The 17,227-nt window shown below is 45.1% G+C and overlaps 1 protein-coding gene across 7 annotated transcripts in view; it reads left to right on the top strand.

Moving 5' to 3' along the window:
* MEGF11 (multiple EGF like domains 11) overlaps positions 1-17,227 on the top strand; it is a 345,349-nt gene that overhangs the window by 242,896 nt on the left and 85,226 nt on the right. For all 7 annotated transcript variants that reach the window (XM_081838780.1, XM_081838776.1, XM_081838778.1 and 4 more), the window contains one exon: positions 1,309-1,483. In XM_081838780.1, coding sequence (XP_081694906.1) covers positions 1,309-1,483 — 175 coding nt within the window. The remainder of the gene's footprint in view (positions 1-1,308; positions 1,484-17,227) is intronic.

Raw genomic sequence — 17,227 nt, 5'->3', positions numbered from 1 at the left:
TCCCGCAGTTTGGTCAAACTCGTGCTGGTAGCTTCAAGAACACTGTCCAACCATCTCGTCCTCTGTCGTCCCCTTCTCCTTGTGCCCTCCATCTTTCCCAACATCAGGGTCTTTTCCAGGGAGTCTTCTCTTCTCATGAGGTGGCCAAAGTATTGGAGCCTCAGCTTCAGGATTTGTCCTTCCAGTGAGCACTCAGGGCTGATTTCCTTAAGAATGGATAGGTTTGGTCTTCTTGCAGTCCATGGGACTCTCAAGAGTCTCCTCCAGCACCATAATTCAAAAGCATCAATTCTTCGGCAATCAGCCTTCTTTATGGTCCAGCTCTCACTTCCATACATCACTACTGGGAAAACCATTGCTTTGACTATACGGTCCTTTGTTGGCAAGGCGATGTCTCTGCTTTTTTAGATGCTATCTAGTTTTTTTAAGATGCTGTCTAGGTATGCTGTCTATGCACATAGCATACCCTCCAATGAAAATAGGGACATCCTATTCCAATAATGATAATTTGACTATTTATACCTCTGAGTGGGTTGCCCCAGCCACTCTGGGCTGATTCCAACATATATACAAAACATAATAAAACATTAAACATTAAAAAAACCCACCCCTATACAGGGCTGCCTTCAGATGGCTTGGGGATTGGATAACTCCATACTCTCCAACAGAAAATAGGGACGTCCTAATGAAAAATAGGACAATGAGGGATCAAATCAGAAACCAAGACAGCTTCAGTAAATCTGGGACTGTTCCTGGAAAATAGGAACACTTGGAGGGTCTGATATAGGGATTACCTGGTAGAGCCACTATCTCCTACCCATCTTCTGCCTAGGCCCCTACTTCTTTGATCTCTTTATCTATGCTGCTTTTGTGGTCTCTTCTTGTGTGTCTGCCCAGCGCTTAGCTTTCCTGTGTGCCAAGCACAATGGTCTCTTGCCCTCCATTTCCAGCCAATAGCACAGAGACCCTCTTACCCCTCCCCTCACTCCCTCAACAGTGTCTGAGGTTTTGTCCAGCCAAAGTGGCCTTTCACTTCCACTGTGGAAACAGTCAGCCCTCTGTTGTGGGCAGATATCCTCTCATCTCCCACGTAGCAGAAATGTTTGTGAGCATTCTGTGGCATCCGACAAGCTCAACTACCGGCTGTAGGGGATTTGGCGTTGGGAATGCAGATAAGAGGCGTCTTGAGAGTGTGTGTGTTTCACTCGGTTATCTGTACCCTGAAATGATGCTGTTTAATAATCAGATGCCTTCTCTTTCCCCTTCCCACTGGTGCTTCTCATTAATACCTGTCTCTCCTCTTGTCAGCTGTCACCCTCTGTCTGGAGAATGCAACTGCAAAGCCGGCTGGGCAGGACTCTACTGCAATGACACCTGTCCTCCGGGATACTACGGAGAAAGCTGCCAGCTTGCCTGCCGCTGCCAGAATGGAGCAGATTGTGATAGTATTACAGGGAAGTGCTCCTGTGGCCCAGGATATATGGTAAGCCCTGGAGGGGGGGGGGCACATTTCGATTAAGTGATCAGAACACTGGAGAACTTTCCCCTGATATTGTCAATATTTTTTATTCCAGCTCAGAGTTCTATCTGAGCCCCTTTGGAAAGGAGAGGGTGATAAATATGGAAAGCTAGTAATGGCGGAAGCAACCGTTGAAGCAGCCTTATACTATAGGTCCCTGTAACTTAGTATTGTCTACACTGGCTGGCAGCAGCTCTCCATCTTTCCAGAGCTGCCTGGAAATGCCAGGGATTGAGCTAGAGACCTTCTGCATTCAGAGCGGGTGCTCTGCCACTGAGCTATGGCCCTTCCTTGTGGCATATTTCAAAACATAGGAATCTAACTTCTACCAAGTCAAAGCATTGGTCCATCTAGCTCAGTACTGTCAACACTGACTGGCAGCAGCTTTACAGGGCTTCAAAGAGAATCCTCATCCTGGAAATACCAGCGACTTTCTGCCACTTAACTGCAGCCTTTCCCCAAAGCTCTGCTTGTGTTTTCTATGTTTGTCTGTTGCTGTTTTAAATCAGTAATCAGTATATTTACTTACATGTTGGCATCCGTCTCTCTAGGGAGACAGTGGAGGAGTGCGCCTTTGGGGGTGAGGTTAGACTGTTGGACGGTTGCAGCGCCTGCTGTGGCTGTAAAGACCAATGCAGGAGAGACATGTATTGTTGCAGCTGGGGCAGATGAAGGCGTCCGGCTGTGCCGCTGCAGATGCCCCATGGCGTTTCTTCTCTCTGTGCTCTGCCCAGTGGTCATTCCTCCTCTGATCACTGCTTTGGATACTTGCAATAATAGCAATAATAGAAACAAAGGAGAAGGGTTTTTAACTGAAATTAGAACAAAAAGTTGAAAAAGTTTGGGGGGGGGACACAAATATGTTGTGCTTCGGGTAAAATAATTATTGGGGAGGAAAGAGGTTTCTGATTATTAAATTGAATTGTGCTGTTATATCTGTGGGGCCTCTGCAAAATTTCTGGATCTCTGGTCTCCTGTTTTCAATAAAAGCAGATAGAAAAAGATGGAATCTGGGTGGGAAGGACGAGGTGTGTTTTTGGTGGGTATATAATTTTTTTGTGGCTGTTAGCTGGGCTAGAAGTGAGGTCGCTAGGTCACAGCACATAGTGTTCCTTTGTGGGGGAAGGCAATGTTGTTTTAGTGAAAGCATTCAAGCCACCCTATATGCCATTGAATATGTGCAAGGGTACCCCTCCATATATATATGTCGCTCCCTCTTGAGATACCAGTTCTAGGGGGTTCCGCTACCCACTTCTCAGCAGCATCAGGTGGCAATCCCATAATACCGGTTGCTTAGCAACTTAGACTGCACATCAAATCCAAGCCACGTGCATCACTGGGCCGGAACATAACCAAGCACCAACTGAACAAATGAGAATGATTGTCTGCTGCTTAAGATCTTTCCCAGAACCACAAATTACCTTTCAGCTCCAATACACCAGGTGTAAGAGAAGCTTCTAACTCTCCGCATCTCCAGAAAGGAGAGCTGTCAGAAGAGTCTGACTACCAAGGAGAGGGAACAATGTTTACTTTTATTGGGTCTGTCCCATTTCTTTACTGTTCATATTTTAAATGGGGGCATGGCCCACAGGGCGGTGACATGCTGCAGGACATTCTCAGTGGTGGCCCCCCAGCTGCAGAACGCCTTCTTGATGGAGATCCAGTTGTCCCCCATGTATGTTACTTTAGGTGGCTGCTTAAGACCTTTTGTTCAGGTCTTTGGGACATGTCTGGATGGGAGAGCCGTCTATCTGCTGTTGCATTTTATTGTTTTTCTGTATTATTGCTTTTATGCTATTTCTTTCCGGATTAACTGCCTTGGGCTCTATTTGGGAGGTGGGATATGAGAATCAAATAACATCAAAAATAACAACTTGTTATATGAAAAGTGGAGGGGCATGGATGTTAGAAGCTGAGACACACATACCCTGCTACCTAATCTGCCCATGCTCCACCACTTATATGTCTGTGTTGCCAGGATCACTTCTGGTATCTAGATGGCATGCGGGAATTGAGATGGGGTGATCACCTGCTAGGAGGGGAGGTACTGTATGGTGGAACCAGATGTCAAAGAGAACAACAACTACCAAACTTTTAGAAGACATCTGAAGGCAGCCCTTTTTAGGGAAGCTTTTAATGTTTGATGCATTACTGTATTTCAATATTTGGTTGGAAGCTGCCCAGAGTGGCTGGGGAAGCCCAGCCAGATGGGCGGGGTATAAATAATAAATTATTATTAATCATCATCATCATCATCATCTCCCTTCTGGTGTTAAATGTAAGTGTTGCTCAAAGGACCTCCCACTTTGGTTCTTAATGCATATGTTTATCAGATAGTCAAAATAACAACACGTTTGTTTCAAGGCAACATTCTTGAAAAGGTTGATTAGGCTCTTCTGGCCCATTTTGAAAATAACGTTTCATCTCCCACTAAAGAGCTTTCTCCGCACTGACATTTAAACAGCTTGGTTATTGAAGATAGCACCATAATCACTGGAGCATATTTAGGCATTAGTATCATTGCGCTCTCATAATATACAATAATCTCTGGCAATTAGTCCAGGAGGGGTTGTTAAGCCTGGGAATTGCTAATTTATTGTGGTGGAAGTGTGTTTGTCATGCATAGGATGAGTCGGAACACAAGACATCATCTTACACAGAGTTACTGAGCTGTCAAGAACTGCTAACTCTCAGAGCTAGAATTAGCCACGGCCTCTGAATCAGAGGGGACCCCCAACATTTCCCATGACCAGGGGGAGACAGAGGGAAACCTCGAGATTATTCCCCAGGACAGTGTGCCACCCAGGGAACTGGTGGAATTGGGGAACATTAAGGGCCCCGAGTGCACTCATCTGACAACTCTGCATCTCCCCGCAGCCACCACCATGTCTTCAAGAACAGTGGTGGCAATGAGCCCCAAAATGAAGTTGGGTCTCAAGGGCAGCACAAGGCGTTCCATCCCAGAGATGGTTGGGATTAGGGCTCCATAACTACACTAGGAAGGATAGGGCAGCCAGGCTGAGTTCTTGAACCCTAGGTTGTTGCCTGAAAGCCACTGTTACAGCAGCTTCCATAGGCCTGCTCCTAGCCCAACAGTCTTGGTCCACAGCTCCTTCCATCACTACTAAAAGGCAACAACCCAAACAAGACGATGGAAGCAGGCTCAAGACTGCCCCAACCAGCTCTGTGCTGGATCAATGTCAGGACTTGGTTGGAGCCCGGGAAGCTGCATCAGAGCACAGAAGCAATAGTTCAGGACCATGGACAACAATCTTGTGGCTGGGAGCAAGTTGTCTCGGCACTGGCTTTCTGCAACGGCCAGAGCTTTATATACTGGACTTGGATGACCCAGACTGAATTACAGTGGTACCTCTGGTTACGTACTTAATTCGTTCCAGAGGTCCGTTCTTAAACTGAAACTGTTCTTAACCTGAAGCACCACTTTAGCTAATGGGGCCTCTCACTGCTGCCGCGCTGCCACCACGCAATTTCTGTTCTCATCCTGAAGCAAAGTTCTTAACCCGAGGTACTATTTCTGGGTTAGCGGAGTCTGTAACCTGAAGCGTATGTAACCTGAAGCGTATGTAACCCGAGGTACCACTGTACCACCTTTTGGTTGATTCAGACCTGCTAGTTAAAGTGCCAGTGTCCTTTGCAGCCATTGGCTTCTCCTAGATGGTGTGCTTTTGGCAGTGAAGACTTGATCTTTGGATGCTCTTCAGGGCTTTCTTGATCCTCTGTAATATCCAAGTCCATAGGCCAGGGGACAGGGAGCTAGGTGCAGAATATGGTGCTGGTAGGTCTATACAGGATAGAGCTGGGGAGGGGATTCATCCCCTCTTCTGAGGTACTAATGATTGGAGACTCTGAGACTGATGACTCAGAGTTCAGGACCATGGTACCAGCAATCTGCTGGACAGCTTCCCTGGCTAAGGTGATTGGAACAAGACAAGATTGCTGCAAAAAAAAGAAGAAGAAGAAAAAAATATGTAAATGTTACAGAAGACTCAAACTGTTGGCTCCCAAAAATGGTTGCTTTTCATTACCATTTTTGAAAGTCATCCCACTGCTAAAGTTGTAATAATCCCCATTGATTGCAGTGGATTTGCAATCCATATGCCCATGCATCTCTTTCCAACATCCTGGAAAAGGGCATGGGTGAGTGGCCAGCTGGAATCCTGAACAGGAGCACTCTGTGCCACAACATTTTGTTGCAGGTCCTACTTGTGAGAGCCTACCAGCCCAATCCTTTTATATCCCACCAGCTGGATGAAGTGGTACAATCCACTATATCACCTCGTTCTGCTGCATGTACGGGCTTGCACCTTTCAGCTGAAATCAACACACCTCTCAGCCCAAATCCTCAAAGTATTTATTGACTTCCCTTCAGCTTTCCCAATTAGGTTCTTGCTCTTAATCTACTGTGTTTCTAGTATTTGAAAATAGCTGCCCAACCCAACTGAGCTGTTTCCCCCCCAGTAGCAGTTGGCTTGGGGCAGCAACATGCACTTAACCTCCCAACAGTTGCATCACTGCTACTTACTGGGAAGGAGAAGGGGAGGGACGAGGCTGTGGGGAGGTTGGCACAGTTCAACACAATGCATTTGCATCATGCCAACCTCCCTGGCACCTCCATCTTTTCCTTCCTGGTAAGTATCCGTAACTTGTTTATCCCAAGCTCAGGTGAGCATCACTGCTCCACCGCACAGTCTGCTGTGGTTTTTTCCAAAGAAACAGTGTGTTTGCTTTCTTCCTTCTCTAATTGTGGTGTTATCCAAGAAGCTGCCAACATTTCAGTGGCCATGACATGCAACTGTTGAAAAAATAAAATAATGAGAGAGAAATAAAATAATCAGGTGCTGTGCAGCAGGCTGACCTGAAAGAGGATCTTGTTTGACCATTTCTTTCAGGAGTGTGACACCAAAGTCACAAAGCACATCTCAGAGTGTGGGGGAGTTTATAAAGGGGGATAGCGCAGAGGGGTAGCCTTGAGCATTTCATATCCTGGGTAACTTATCTACAAAAGGGCCATCGCCCCAACGTATGACCGAGCAGAGTTGGATTCTGCTGTCAGCAAAGCCAAGGCAACTGTGAATGGCACCAAGAGAAAAGAGGGGTGGGAGGGCAATGCGGCCTTTTTGTTCAACGGACCAGCATCTATTTTAAAATAGAAGAAGCTGAAGAAGATGCAGCTGCGAGGAGGGGAAAGTGATTACAAGCAGATTTGCACCTTTATCAAACACACACAGCCTTCTGTGCAGATCCTTCCTTAGTTTCCTGACCAAAGCATTTAGGGTGAAATGGGGTTCTTAATAGGCACAAATATGCCTTCGGAAGAGGCATTTGGAGAGCAAGAGAAAAACATCCTTGGTCTCCAGATGCCTCTGCATTCCTAAGTGTGCCTGAGCTGAGTTTAGCAATGAGAGGTCAGGAAGTTCAAATGCTTCTTTTCTTTAATTTTGCCCTTGCCAGGTAAAGTTCAGATTTATGCTGAAATGAGGTCAGAATCTGCCTTCCTGCTAGAATAAATTCCAATTATTTTCCTATTGTACTTTTTAAACAGGGAGGGTGCAGCATCTTTTGACTGCCATAATTGAGGGGGGAAGAGAGAGAGAGAGCAGCCTCTGCATGACAATGGGGTCACCTGTAATTCAATTCACAAGTTTAGATTTTAAAAACAACAGTCCCTGATAAACATTCTGGAAGACTTGGGGAAGGGCCATAGCTAAGGGTAGAGACTCGACCATGCAAGCAGAAGGTCCCAGGTTCAATCACCCGCAAATCCAGATAGGGTTGGGGGGAAATGCTGCCTGAAACCCTGGTTTCCTGCTGCCAGGCAGTGTAGACAAAACTGAGCTCAGTTGACTGGTGAGCTGGCTAAGTATGAGGCAGCTTCCTCTATTAATGATGTTACTTGGGTTTCAGTCCCACAGACCTATCATATAGCCTTGGGAAAGTCTTTCGTCTAGTTATACATGGCATAAACCTTGGCTCATGGTTAGGGAGGAGAAAGCGTAACCACAAACCCTGGTTGGGACAACATGCTAAGCCAAACTGCGACTTAGCTCAGTGCAGAATGACTCCTCTCTGGGAATCCACACATTCATGAGGTCCCAGTAAACCATGGCTTAAATTTATGTGTTGTGCAAACCAGGCCATTATAACTCAGCCTCAGCTCCCTGCACTGATAAGAGGGAAGTTGAGTGCCTCCTTGCCTGAGAAATGAAGTTGAAAGTAGTCAAAATTTCTCAAGAGCTTTTAAGAATTAAAAGTACTTTTTTCCCTTAAATAAGGAATACTTCAAAGAGTGTCTCTACACATATCTGCTAGCTCTGTAACTGAGATTGCTGCTGTGCAGTGGGTTAGGGGTGGACCTTTGGGGTTCCACCAACAGGGGCTGCCCAGCTGGCTGCGACCTCTGAGAGGACTTTCTCTGTTGTGGTGGAACTCTGTGGAACCTCTTAACCCTGAAACTGCATTCAGGCACCTTCAGTGTGGAGCTTTCAGCGTCAGCTGAAAATGCGTTTGGGACATCTCGATCACAGGTGTGTGCTGTCTGTCCAAAGTTCATAGTAGCTGACATAAGTTTTCAAATTTTGGAAGCAGGAGTTTCCAAGTATACCAAGCAGATCAGCATTAACTGAGATGCTGAAGAACAAGTTGGATGCTGTGTAACTTTAAGGAGCATCTCAGTTTTTCACTGTTTGTTTGTTTGTTTTAAAGCATTTATATAAATTACTTAATGATAGTTAGCCTGGTTGATGATTGGCAGCCAGTGCATCCTGGTACTGGCTGTAACATTCTGTACCAGCTGCAGCTTCCAGACTAATCCCAAGGGAGGCCCCACAAAGCCTATGTTACAGTAGTTCAGCCATGAGGTTACCATAGACCAAATCACCATGGCCAAGCTATAGATGCTATTAAACAGACTTGGACCAAAGTTCAAGAGTCAGGAGCAGAGCTGCTGCAGAAACCTGCTGTATTGTCTTTTCCAGGATTATAATGTCTTTCCATCAGAGCAGGAAAAAACCTCCAAACCCATGAATACTGGAGTTACATGCTCATTTATGCCACTGCAAAGCAACAGAAATATATTGTTTGAAGGTTTTCAGAATACAACACCAGCAAGACCTTAGGGCTGGGATTTTCTGTTTGCTTCTGATTTTCATTCCTGTAATTCTGTAAAATGTCAAAAGGGAGGGTCTGGTTCATTAATTAAGCATAGCATGAGACTGTGGGATTCTTGACCTGCCTTGCAGGGAAGTCTTGCAAAGAACCTCCAGCGCTCACTTTTTAGCTCAGAGCATCATTAGATGTGCCCTTGAAACATGGCTGGTGTGTTTTCACTGCTCAGCCCACAACTAATTGCAACTTTCTCAGAGAGGATCATTAGTAAGATGCTGAGTCAACATTCACTGATGGCTCTTTGTTCCTTTTTCAGGACAGGGGAGCCTCAGGCACCTCTCATTGTGTTTTTCTTTTGCAGAACGTACTGGTTTTGGATTCCTTGGTTCTGCTAGGTGTTAAGGAAAGATAGTAGGGACTAATTCATCCTATGATGGTCTCAGCCTACTCAGGACTTAGCATTGATAAATATCACTAATTGGGTCTTTGTACCTTCCCAATTATTTTGAGAGTCAGTGTGTTGTGTTGGTTAGAGATGAGAGCAGCCAATATGGTGCCCTTCCATTGCTGTTGTTGCACTACAACTCCCATCAGTCCCTCACATCATGGTGGTGATGATGATTTAATTTCTTTTTAAAAAAAATAAATTTTTATTAAGGTTTTAAAGATTACAGGGGGGAAAAAGAAAATAATAACAATCCAGGAAAAAAGGGGAAGAAACAATACACACACACACACACACACACATATATATATATATATATATATATATATATATATATATATATATATAAAACATCATCAAAAACCATAAAACAGAAGAAAGAAAGAAAAAACAAGTCAAACCTGTACATCACTTGTTTACATTCACTTATTTCCTTGACCTCCTCACACCTCCCATTTTTGTATTCTAATTCAATTTGTTGTTTCAGCAAATCCTTCCAACCTTATTTTTATCTTAATAATTTGTCTTAATATACTGTAATTTTACATTCTCTCTTTCACCAACTCATTTTTACTTAATCCTTTATGTCGTTTCTACTAAAACCACATAATTTTCTTTTCCCAACATCTTTCTAACAATCCTTAATTTTGCAATATTTTTGAAGATAAACTTTGAATTTTTTCCAATCTTCTTCCACCGACTCTTCTCCTTGGTCCCGGATTTTGCCAGTCATCTCAGCCAGTTCCATGTACTCCATCACCTTCATCTGCCATTCTTCCCGGGTGGGTAAATCTTGTGTCTTCCAATACTTTGCGATGAGTATTCTTGCTGCTGTTGTGGCGTACATAAAAAAAGTTCTATCCTCCTTTTGCACCAATTGGCCGACAGATGATGATTTAATTTCTATACCGCTCAATATGTTTCAAATATCTATAAGCGGTGTACAGAAAACTAAAGCAACAACAAAAAATATTACCAAAATACAGTTACATATAAAAACACGATATTAATGCAAAGTTACTAATATCATCAACCCCAGCCAGCAAAGTCCAGGAATTATGGAGATTAGTCTGCAGAGTTCATGGCTGAGGTGAGGTTTGAACCAGAAACTTCCCATACCACGTCTAGTTCTTAAGCCACTCTGCTACCTGTTGTTGTTGTTCAGTCATTTAGTCGTGTCCGACTCTTCGTGACCCCATAGACCAGAGCATGCCAGGCACTCCTGTCTTCCACTGCCTCCCACAGTTTGGTCAAACTCATGCTGGTAGCTTCGAGAACACTATCCAACCATCTCATCCTCTGTCGTCCCCTTCTCCTTGTGTCCTTCATCTTTTCCAACATCAGGGTCTTTTCCAGGGAGTCTTCTCTTCTCATGAGGTGGCCAAAGTATTGGAGTCTCAGCTTCAGGATCTGTCCTTCCAGTGAGCACTCAGGTCTGATTTCCTTCAGAATGGATTGGTTTGATCTTCTTGCAGTCTCTCAAGAGTCTCCTCCAGCACCATAATTCAAAAGCATCAATTTTTTGGCGATCAGCCTTCTTTATGGTCCAGCTCTCACTTCCATACATCACTACTGGGAAAACCATAACTTTAACTATACGGACCTCCAAATGAGATGCCTCCTCTCAGTTCCAGAATTACAGAGTTATTTCTCCCTCTCTCACAAGGGGGAAATAAACCTTGGTGACTCAGAATGTACCATGCATACTTTTAAGCTGGCTGTCAAACGAGGTGCCAACATGAATAAAATATGGGGGGATAGGTAAGCCCTGCCCCATGTGCCCATCAACTGGGGGGGGGGCTCAAATATTTAGTTGTGGGGGCCAAAGGGACCTTGGCCTCTAGGAGTTAGCTCCTGTGTTGTCTTGCCTTAGTTAGTGCTGATTGGCTTTGGTGGTTTTACCTGTATTTGCAGGTCACTCTAACCATGATAGCTAATATGGTGCCCTCCAGGTATTGTGGACTGCAACTTCCATCCACTCCTGCCAGCATGTCAATGGGAAGCAATGATGGAAGTTGTATTTCAGAATACCTGGACAGCCCCAGGTTGACTACCTCTGCTCTAACCCGTTGGAATAGCCTCCACTAACCTGGTGCCCTTCAGCTATTTTGGACTGCAAGCCCCATCAGCCCTGGCCTGCATGAGGGCACAACTGGAGAGCATGGAGTTGGCAAAGACTGTGTTAGAGCAACCTGCGCCACCAGCTATACCTAGTTAAATCACTTTAGCTGTGGGAAGCTTGTAATGCAGTTGAGTTCTTGGTTGACATGATGTCCTTCCAGCGATTGCCACCTCGGTCAGCCCTTGTGTCGATACATCATAGCGAGGTGACAGAACTTCTATTGCTTTAACGAGTTCATCTCTTTAAGCTTCAATTTGTTGGAGACCTGTCCACTTTTATCGAACTCAGAGTGGTGTCGAGCAAAACTAGCACTTCATCACCAATACGAAAGGATTTGATATGAAAGGAGTCAACCTGACTTTCTCTCCCCTCTACACACACACACACACACACACACACACACCTGTTTTGACAGTTTGGGGAGATTGCTCTTGTACAATATGAGGATAAAAATGTATTTTCCAGGACAGAATAATTCCATTCCCATCCCCCTGCCGTGTTCAGACAGCAAAGCCATATGTCACAGACGTCCAATAATAAGATTATCTATGATCCAGAGGGGATTTGAAAGGAGCAAGGTTTTCAAGAGAGGAGTGAACTTCTAGCTCTTGAACCTAGTCTGAATGTTCTCTGGTGGACAGGGGGAAGAAAGTCTTTGGGACACAGTACGCCAGAGGTGGGAGTGGCCAGAAGCAAAAGTGGGTGGGGCAAAGCGGGAGTCTTTTTCCTTTGGTGCACAGCCGGGCCCCATCCATGAAGCAGTCAGCAGCAAGCTGCACCCTGAGAGGAGGAGGAGGAGGAGAAGCTGCCACCCAAAGTGGCAAGACGAGCAAGAGGTTAGTTGGGAGGCTGCACCTCCTGCCACCTCACCAGCAGCAGCACTGCCACCACTCCCCACACCACCATGCCTCCTCCACTCAGATTGAGGCAGCGCCCATGCTACCGCCTCCTGCCCTTCACCCCTGCCAGGTGTCTGGCACTCAGCACTCACCACTGCCTGGTGCTTGCTGCCTCCTGGTCCTTAACCCTGAATGCCCTATTGCATATTTTCTTCTCCCAAAGTCACCCTCCTTGACTAGAGTTTACATAGCTTATAGAATTGTAGAGTTGGAAGGGACCCCGAGGGTCATCTGGTCCAACCTCCTGCAATGCAGGAATCTCAACTAAAGCATCCATGAAAGAAACTTTAGCTTAAGTGGATGGTGCATATTCTGCTTTTTTATATAAATAAATATGGTGAACTACATATTCTGTGGCCTGTATACATTTTGCAGATTAAAGATATGTACATGTATTTCCTTAGGTTTCATCATTCTGTGCATGCCAGTTACTCAGGGGGTCAATGAACTATGTCATCAACCGTCATCATATCCTTCTGGTCACCTTGCAGGAATGGTCCAATGGGGTTACTATGCTCCAGTTGGCTCTGGCCATTCCTAAAAGACAGGTCTCAGAAGGTGGTCTGGGAGACCATTGTTTTTAAGCAAGGATCAGCTATGCTCCAGAGTGCCTGACCTCAATGAGGCTTGAAGTCAATCAGCTGGTCATTAGTGATGACTTCAAGCTTTGCTTCCAGCATGGATGAGTTACGCTCAGGAACTCTGAAGTGCAACTGATCTGTGTTTGTCTTGCATTTGAAAGCTGAATGCAAGGTCCACTTGCTGAGGAACAAGCAGGAATGCACCTTAAGGCTCCAAATTTGTTGTTTTGCAGCCATATATTTATCTGCCCAGATGCCATTTTTTACATCAGATGTAGAGCAGGTGGATGTAGCTTGGGGAAAACAGCATTGTGGAGCAAATTAAGATTCCTGAAGGGTCTAATCTGGCCCATAGACCAGAGGTTATGAAGTTGCCTTTTACTGAATCAGGCCATTGGTCTGTCTCACTCACTATTGTCTACACTGACTGGCAGTGGATCTCCAGGATCTCAGATGTGGAGTTTCTCCCAGCCAAGGCTGAGGACTCCCAGTATTGATACTGGGACCTTCTTCATGCAAAGCAGCTACTCTACTGCTGAGCTACAAAACTATAACCTTCCAAAACTATAACCCACACCTGCTTTGATCACTACACCACACTGCCTCTCACATCTCAACCTTGCAGGGGACCATATTCAACATATTTTTATCATCCATATTACAATTGCACAATGTATTCGTGTTCTTCACATAATGAACAAAACTTCCCTTGGCCTTAAGCTATTGATTAGAGAATGCGGGGAAAGGGAGTTTATAAAATTTGCAAAAAAGGCTTCTCCTTTTAATGTCAGAAATGAACCTGGAGTTGAGACTGTCGGATCCATTGAGGGGCTGTGATGGCAATTTAACTCATTTAAATGATCGGTTTCCCTTTGATATGATTCCAGATGTACTTTTAGTGCGGGGGGGGGGGACTATTCTTGTCTGAAGTTTCTGGAAGAAGAAGAAAACTCAGGAGGGGGTGACGTTCAATGGAGCTCCTGTCCTTTTATCCTTGATTTAGTGAGCATATCAGATGCTCCGCTTTGTTAACAGCCCTTTTCATTTGTAAAATAAATCCAGCTATTTTATTGGGCTGTTTTTGTTAGCGATCACCAGCATAAATTTTGCGCTATGTGAGATTGGGGTAGGTATTACGGCACAGCAGTTGTCCAATTAAGTGGAGCATCGCTGGCAAAAAAAAAAGCCAGCTTTTCATTTTGCAAGTTATCTATGGGCGCAAGAGGACTTTGTGTGTGTGTGCGTGTGTGTGTGATTTTCATTTTGCACATTATCTATGGGCACAAGAGGACATCCAGTGTGATTCCCCCCCCCCCATTATACTAGGAACATTTTCTATCCTGTGCTATTTAACCAGCTGTGGATCTCTTACTCCTGGCAACACAGAAGATAAAAGGAACCCGTTTTCTCCTAAAGAAAGGTGCCTTTTCCTCCCCAGAAAGCCAAACATTCATACAGGGTTTTTGGGTTTTTTTTTTTTTTTTTAAAGAGTTAAACGATACCAATAACAGAGAGCTACTTTTGTAGAATCTGTTTTCACACCCATCAGGGAGAATTCAAACTGGATAGATCATTGAGAAAGATCCCATGGACGTTTACAATAAATACACAATATACATTAAAACACACACACAAGAAAACAGCACAAAAGTTTAAAAGAGCAGGATGAGAGCTAAAATGCTTCAAGGGTGTGGGAGGTTGAAACACTGTTTGCCTAGTGCCCATCAGATGACAATGTCAAGTGTGCACTTGGCCCTGTTTAGAAAATAGAAGTGATGGGGTGTCAGGACTGGTGGTCTGGAGAGGGGGGAAATATTCACTGGAAATGATCTGCAATTAGGAAGGGTTTGATCCTCCCATGTTTAAATCATTTATATGGTAGACCAGTGGGTGTTAGAATTCTATATGAAGGGAGAGGGCGAGTATATTCCTAGGAAGATAAAGACTCTCCTCCTGCTAGAGAGGGGAGTGGTTGTGGTCGGGAGCCGGACTCCGCCTCAAGCAGGGGGCATTAGCCCCCTGCCTCCCACTCACCTGGCTGGCGCCCACGCCCACGGGCAGGCACCCAACCAGGTGCCTGCGAGGGGGCGTGTTTAGCAGCCTAAATTGCTGTGGCACCAGCCTTCCGGCCTCACTTTTCATCGTCCCGTCTAAACCCCCCTGTTTTAGACTCACCCCTCTCTGAGGGGGTGGAGTCAGCTGGTGTAATCCAATGCCTTAGCCAATACCTTTTCACTTGCTGTAATCAATAAAGTTGTGGCCTTTTCTTGCCCATTAACCTTATATCACGTGTCCTTGTGTTTTCATTCCACTACGCGGGGATCGGGTCCTCGAACCACAGCCTTTTCTTATGTCTGGTAATCAAGATACTCTCAGTTCATCTGAGCTTGAGTTTAGGATGGAAAGAGATCTTTGCATGTATTGCTTTTGTCCTGTTCCTTTCTGTATGTAACATTTCGAGTTGTTCAGGGTTTGTTGCTCCAGTTTCATTTTGCAATGATTCAGGAACTGCCCTGGGACTTTAGGATGAAGGCTGGATAATAAATTGTAGCCATAGTAATCATCACTATCATAATGCTTCACCCTGCGCATACTATGGAACTTGCTCCCACAGCTTTCCGACAGGTATCTGGGTGGCCACTGTGAGAACAAGATGATGATGATGGATTAGATGGGTCATTTGCTCCTCTTGTGTTCTTTAATTTGAGGTTCCTTCCTTAGCCTGAATAAATCTGGTGCAGAGGGGAAAGCATCTGAATCTCACTGCTGATGGCTATGCTTGAGAAAACATTTGACACATGCCAAGAGGATTGCTTCCAAGCAACCCAAAAGTACTTTGTCACAGTTTTGTTAGGAGCTTTTTAAAAAACAACACCCCAAAAACTAACTATCTCCCTTTTAACAATGTCTGCATACTTCCCCTGGTACCTAGGGAAAGAATGAAACTGTCGGTTTGGGTCCTCCAAGTTCCTCATTCTTCAATTCTTAAATCCAACTCTCCACATTTCTGCAGCAATTTGTGAATTTATTTGTTAACCCCCATGAAAACTTGTCAGCATTTCAGTGACTATTTCTCCTAATAAACACATGCTGTCTTGATTAATGTACTGTACACATTTCCCCTAAAATAATGCATTTTTTGTAAACATTGGTTAGAGTTCTTCCTTGAGGAAGGGTGCATTTCAGAAGGTGGCAGCAGTATTTGGGTTCTCACATTGTTTCAGAAAGTGACAGATAGATAAGGTCACCTTTGAATGTGAACAGAACTGAATTTCTCCCCCATCCCTACTCATGTCAAACTATCTGTATTTTTAGACCCAGACCCTGACTGCATCCTCCTGCTGCTCCTTGACCTCCCAGATCTCATTCAGTTACACAGAATATTTAAAAGTCACCGGAGGGAGAGGACGCCTTCAGCCCTTTGCTTCTCCTCCTCCTTGTCCTTCCTCTGCATCTCCCCTGTGTTCATATTTGTGGCAGTCTGGTGGGATCTTGCAGTGACGTCCCTGGGTTTCGGCTTTGTGCCAGGGCCTCTTTGCAACTTGTTGACATGCCTCTTCCATTTGGCTCCCTTAATTGGCAATGTGGGCATGTCGCATTGCATTTCCGTTGCCGCTGCCTTTCGGTACCGCAGGGGCCCGGTACCTTAACTTTAGACTTCAGACTGAGTTTATTTCATCTCCATTTCACAGGGCAATCTAGCCTTCACCAATCTCCTTCCTTCCTTTTCATCCACTTTTAACACTTAGGAATTTTTATATTGCTTTGTCAAAGGCACCTGCTTAGAGACCCGTGTGGCTCTTTGCATATCAAGAGCAGGGAGCTGGTTTAGTTTGTGGTTCAGATTCCAAATTGGGAATGGGAGGGGGATAACGACCTGAGAAATGATTGAAAACCTCTACAATAGAATTAAAGCCTTTTATTTCACTTTCTATTTAGCTGCATTCCTCAGGGGCCCTGTGAAAGAAATGTATGCAAATCTTAATTCCATGCCTCACAAATAGCCTCCAAGCAGCCTTCTGACCACTACAGGGGGGAGAGAGAGAGAGAGAGAGAGAGAGAGAGAGAGAGAGAGAGAGAGTAAAGAATAACATGTGAACAGGGTTTGCATGGATGCTGTCCTGCTGTAAAGGTAAAGGTACCCCTGACCATTAGGTCCAGTCGTGGCCGACTCTGGGGTTGCAGCACTCATCTCGCTTTATTGGCCAAGGGAGCCGGCATACAGCTTCCAGGTCATGTGGACAGCATGACTAAGCCGCTTCTGGCAAACCAGAGCAGCGCATGGAAACGCCGTTTACCATCCTGCCAGAGCAGCACCTATTTATCTACTTGCACTTTGATGTGCTTTTGAACTGCTAGGTTGGCAGGAACAGGGACCAAACAACGGGAGCTCACCCCGTCGCGGGGATTCGAATCGCCAACCTTCTGATTGGCAAGTCCTAGGCTCTGTGGTTTAACCCACAGTGCCACCCGCGTCCCTGCTGTAGGTACAGACAAATCTGCCATTCTCGCTTCCTCAATCTTCCAGTCTTAAAT

The sequence above is a fragment of the Podarcis erhardii genome, assembly GCF_964252035.2.
Source record: "Podarcis erhardii genome assembly, chromosome: 14".
Classification (NCBI taxonomy): domain Eukaryota; kingdom Metazoa; phylum Chordata; class Lepidosauria; order Squamata; family Lacertidae; genus Podarcis; species Podarcis erhardii.
This window is presented reverse-complemented; position numbering and strand designations above follow the sequence as displayed.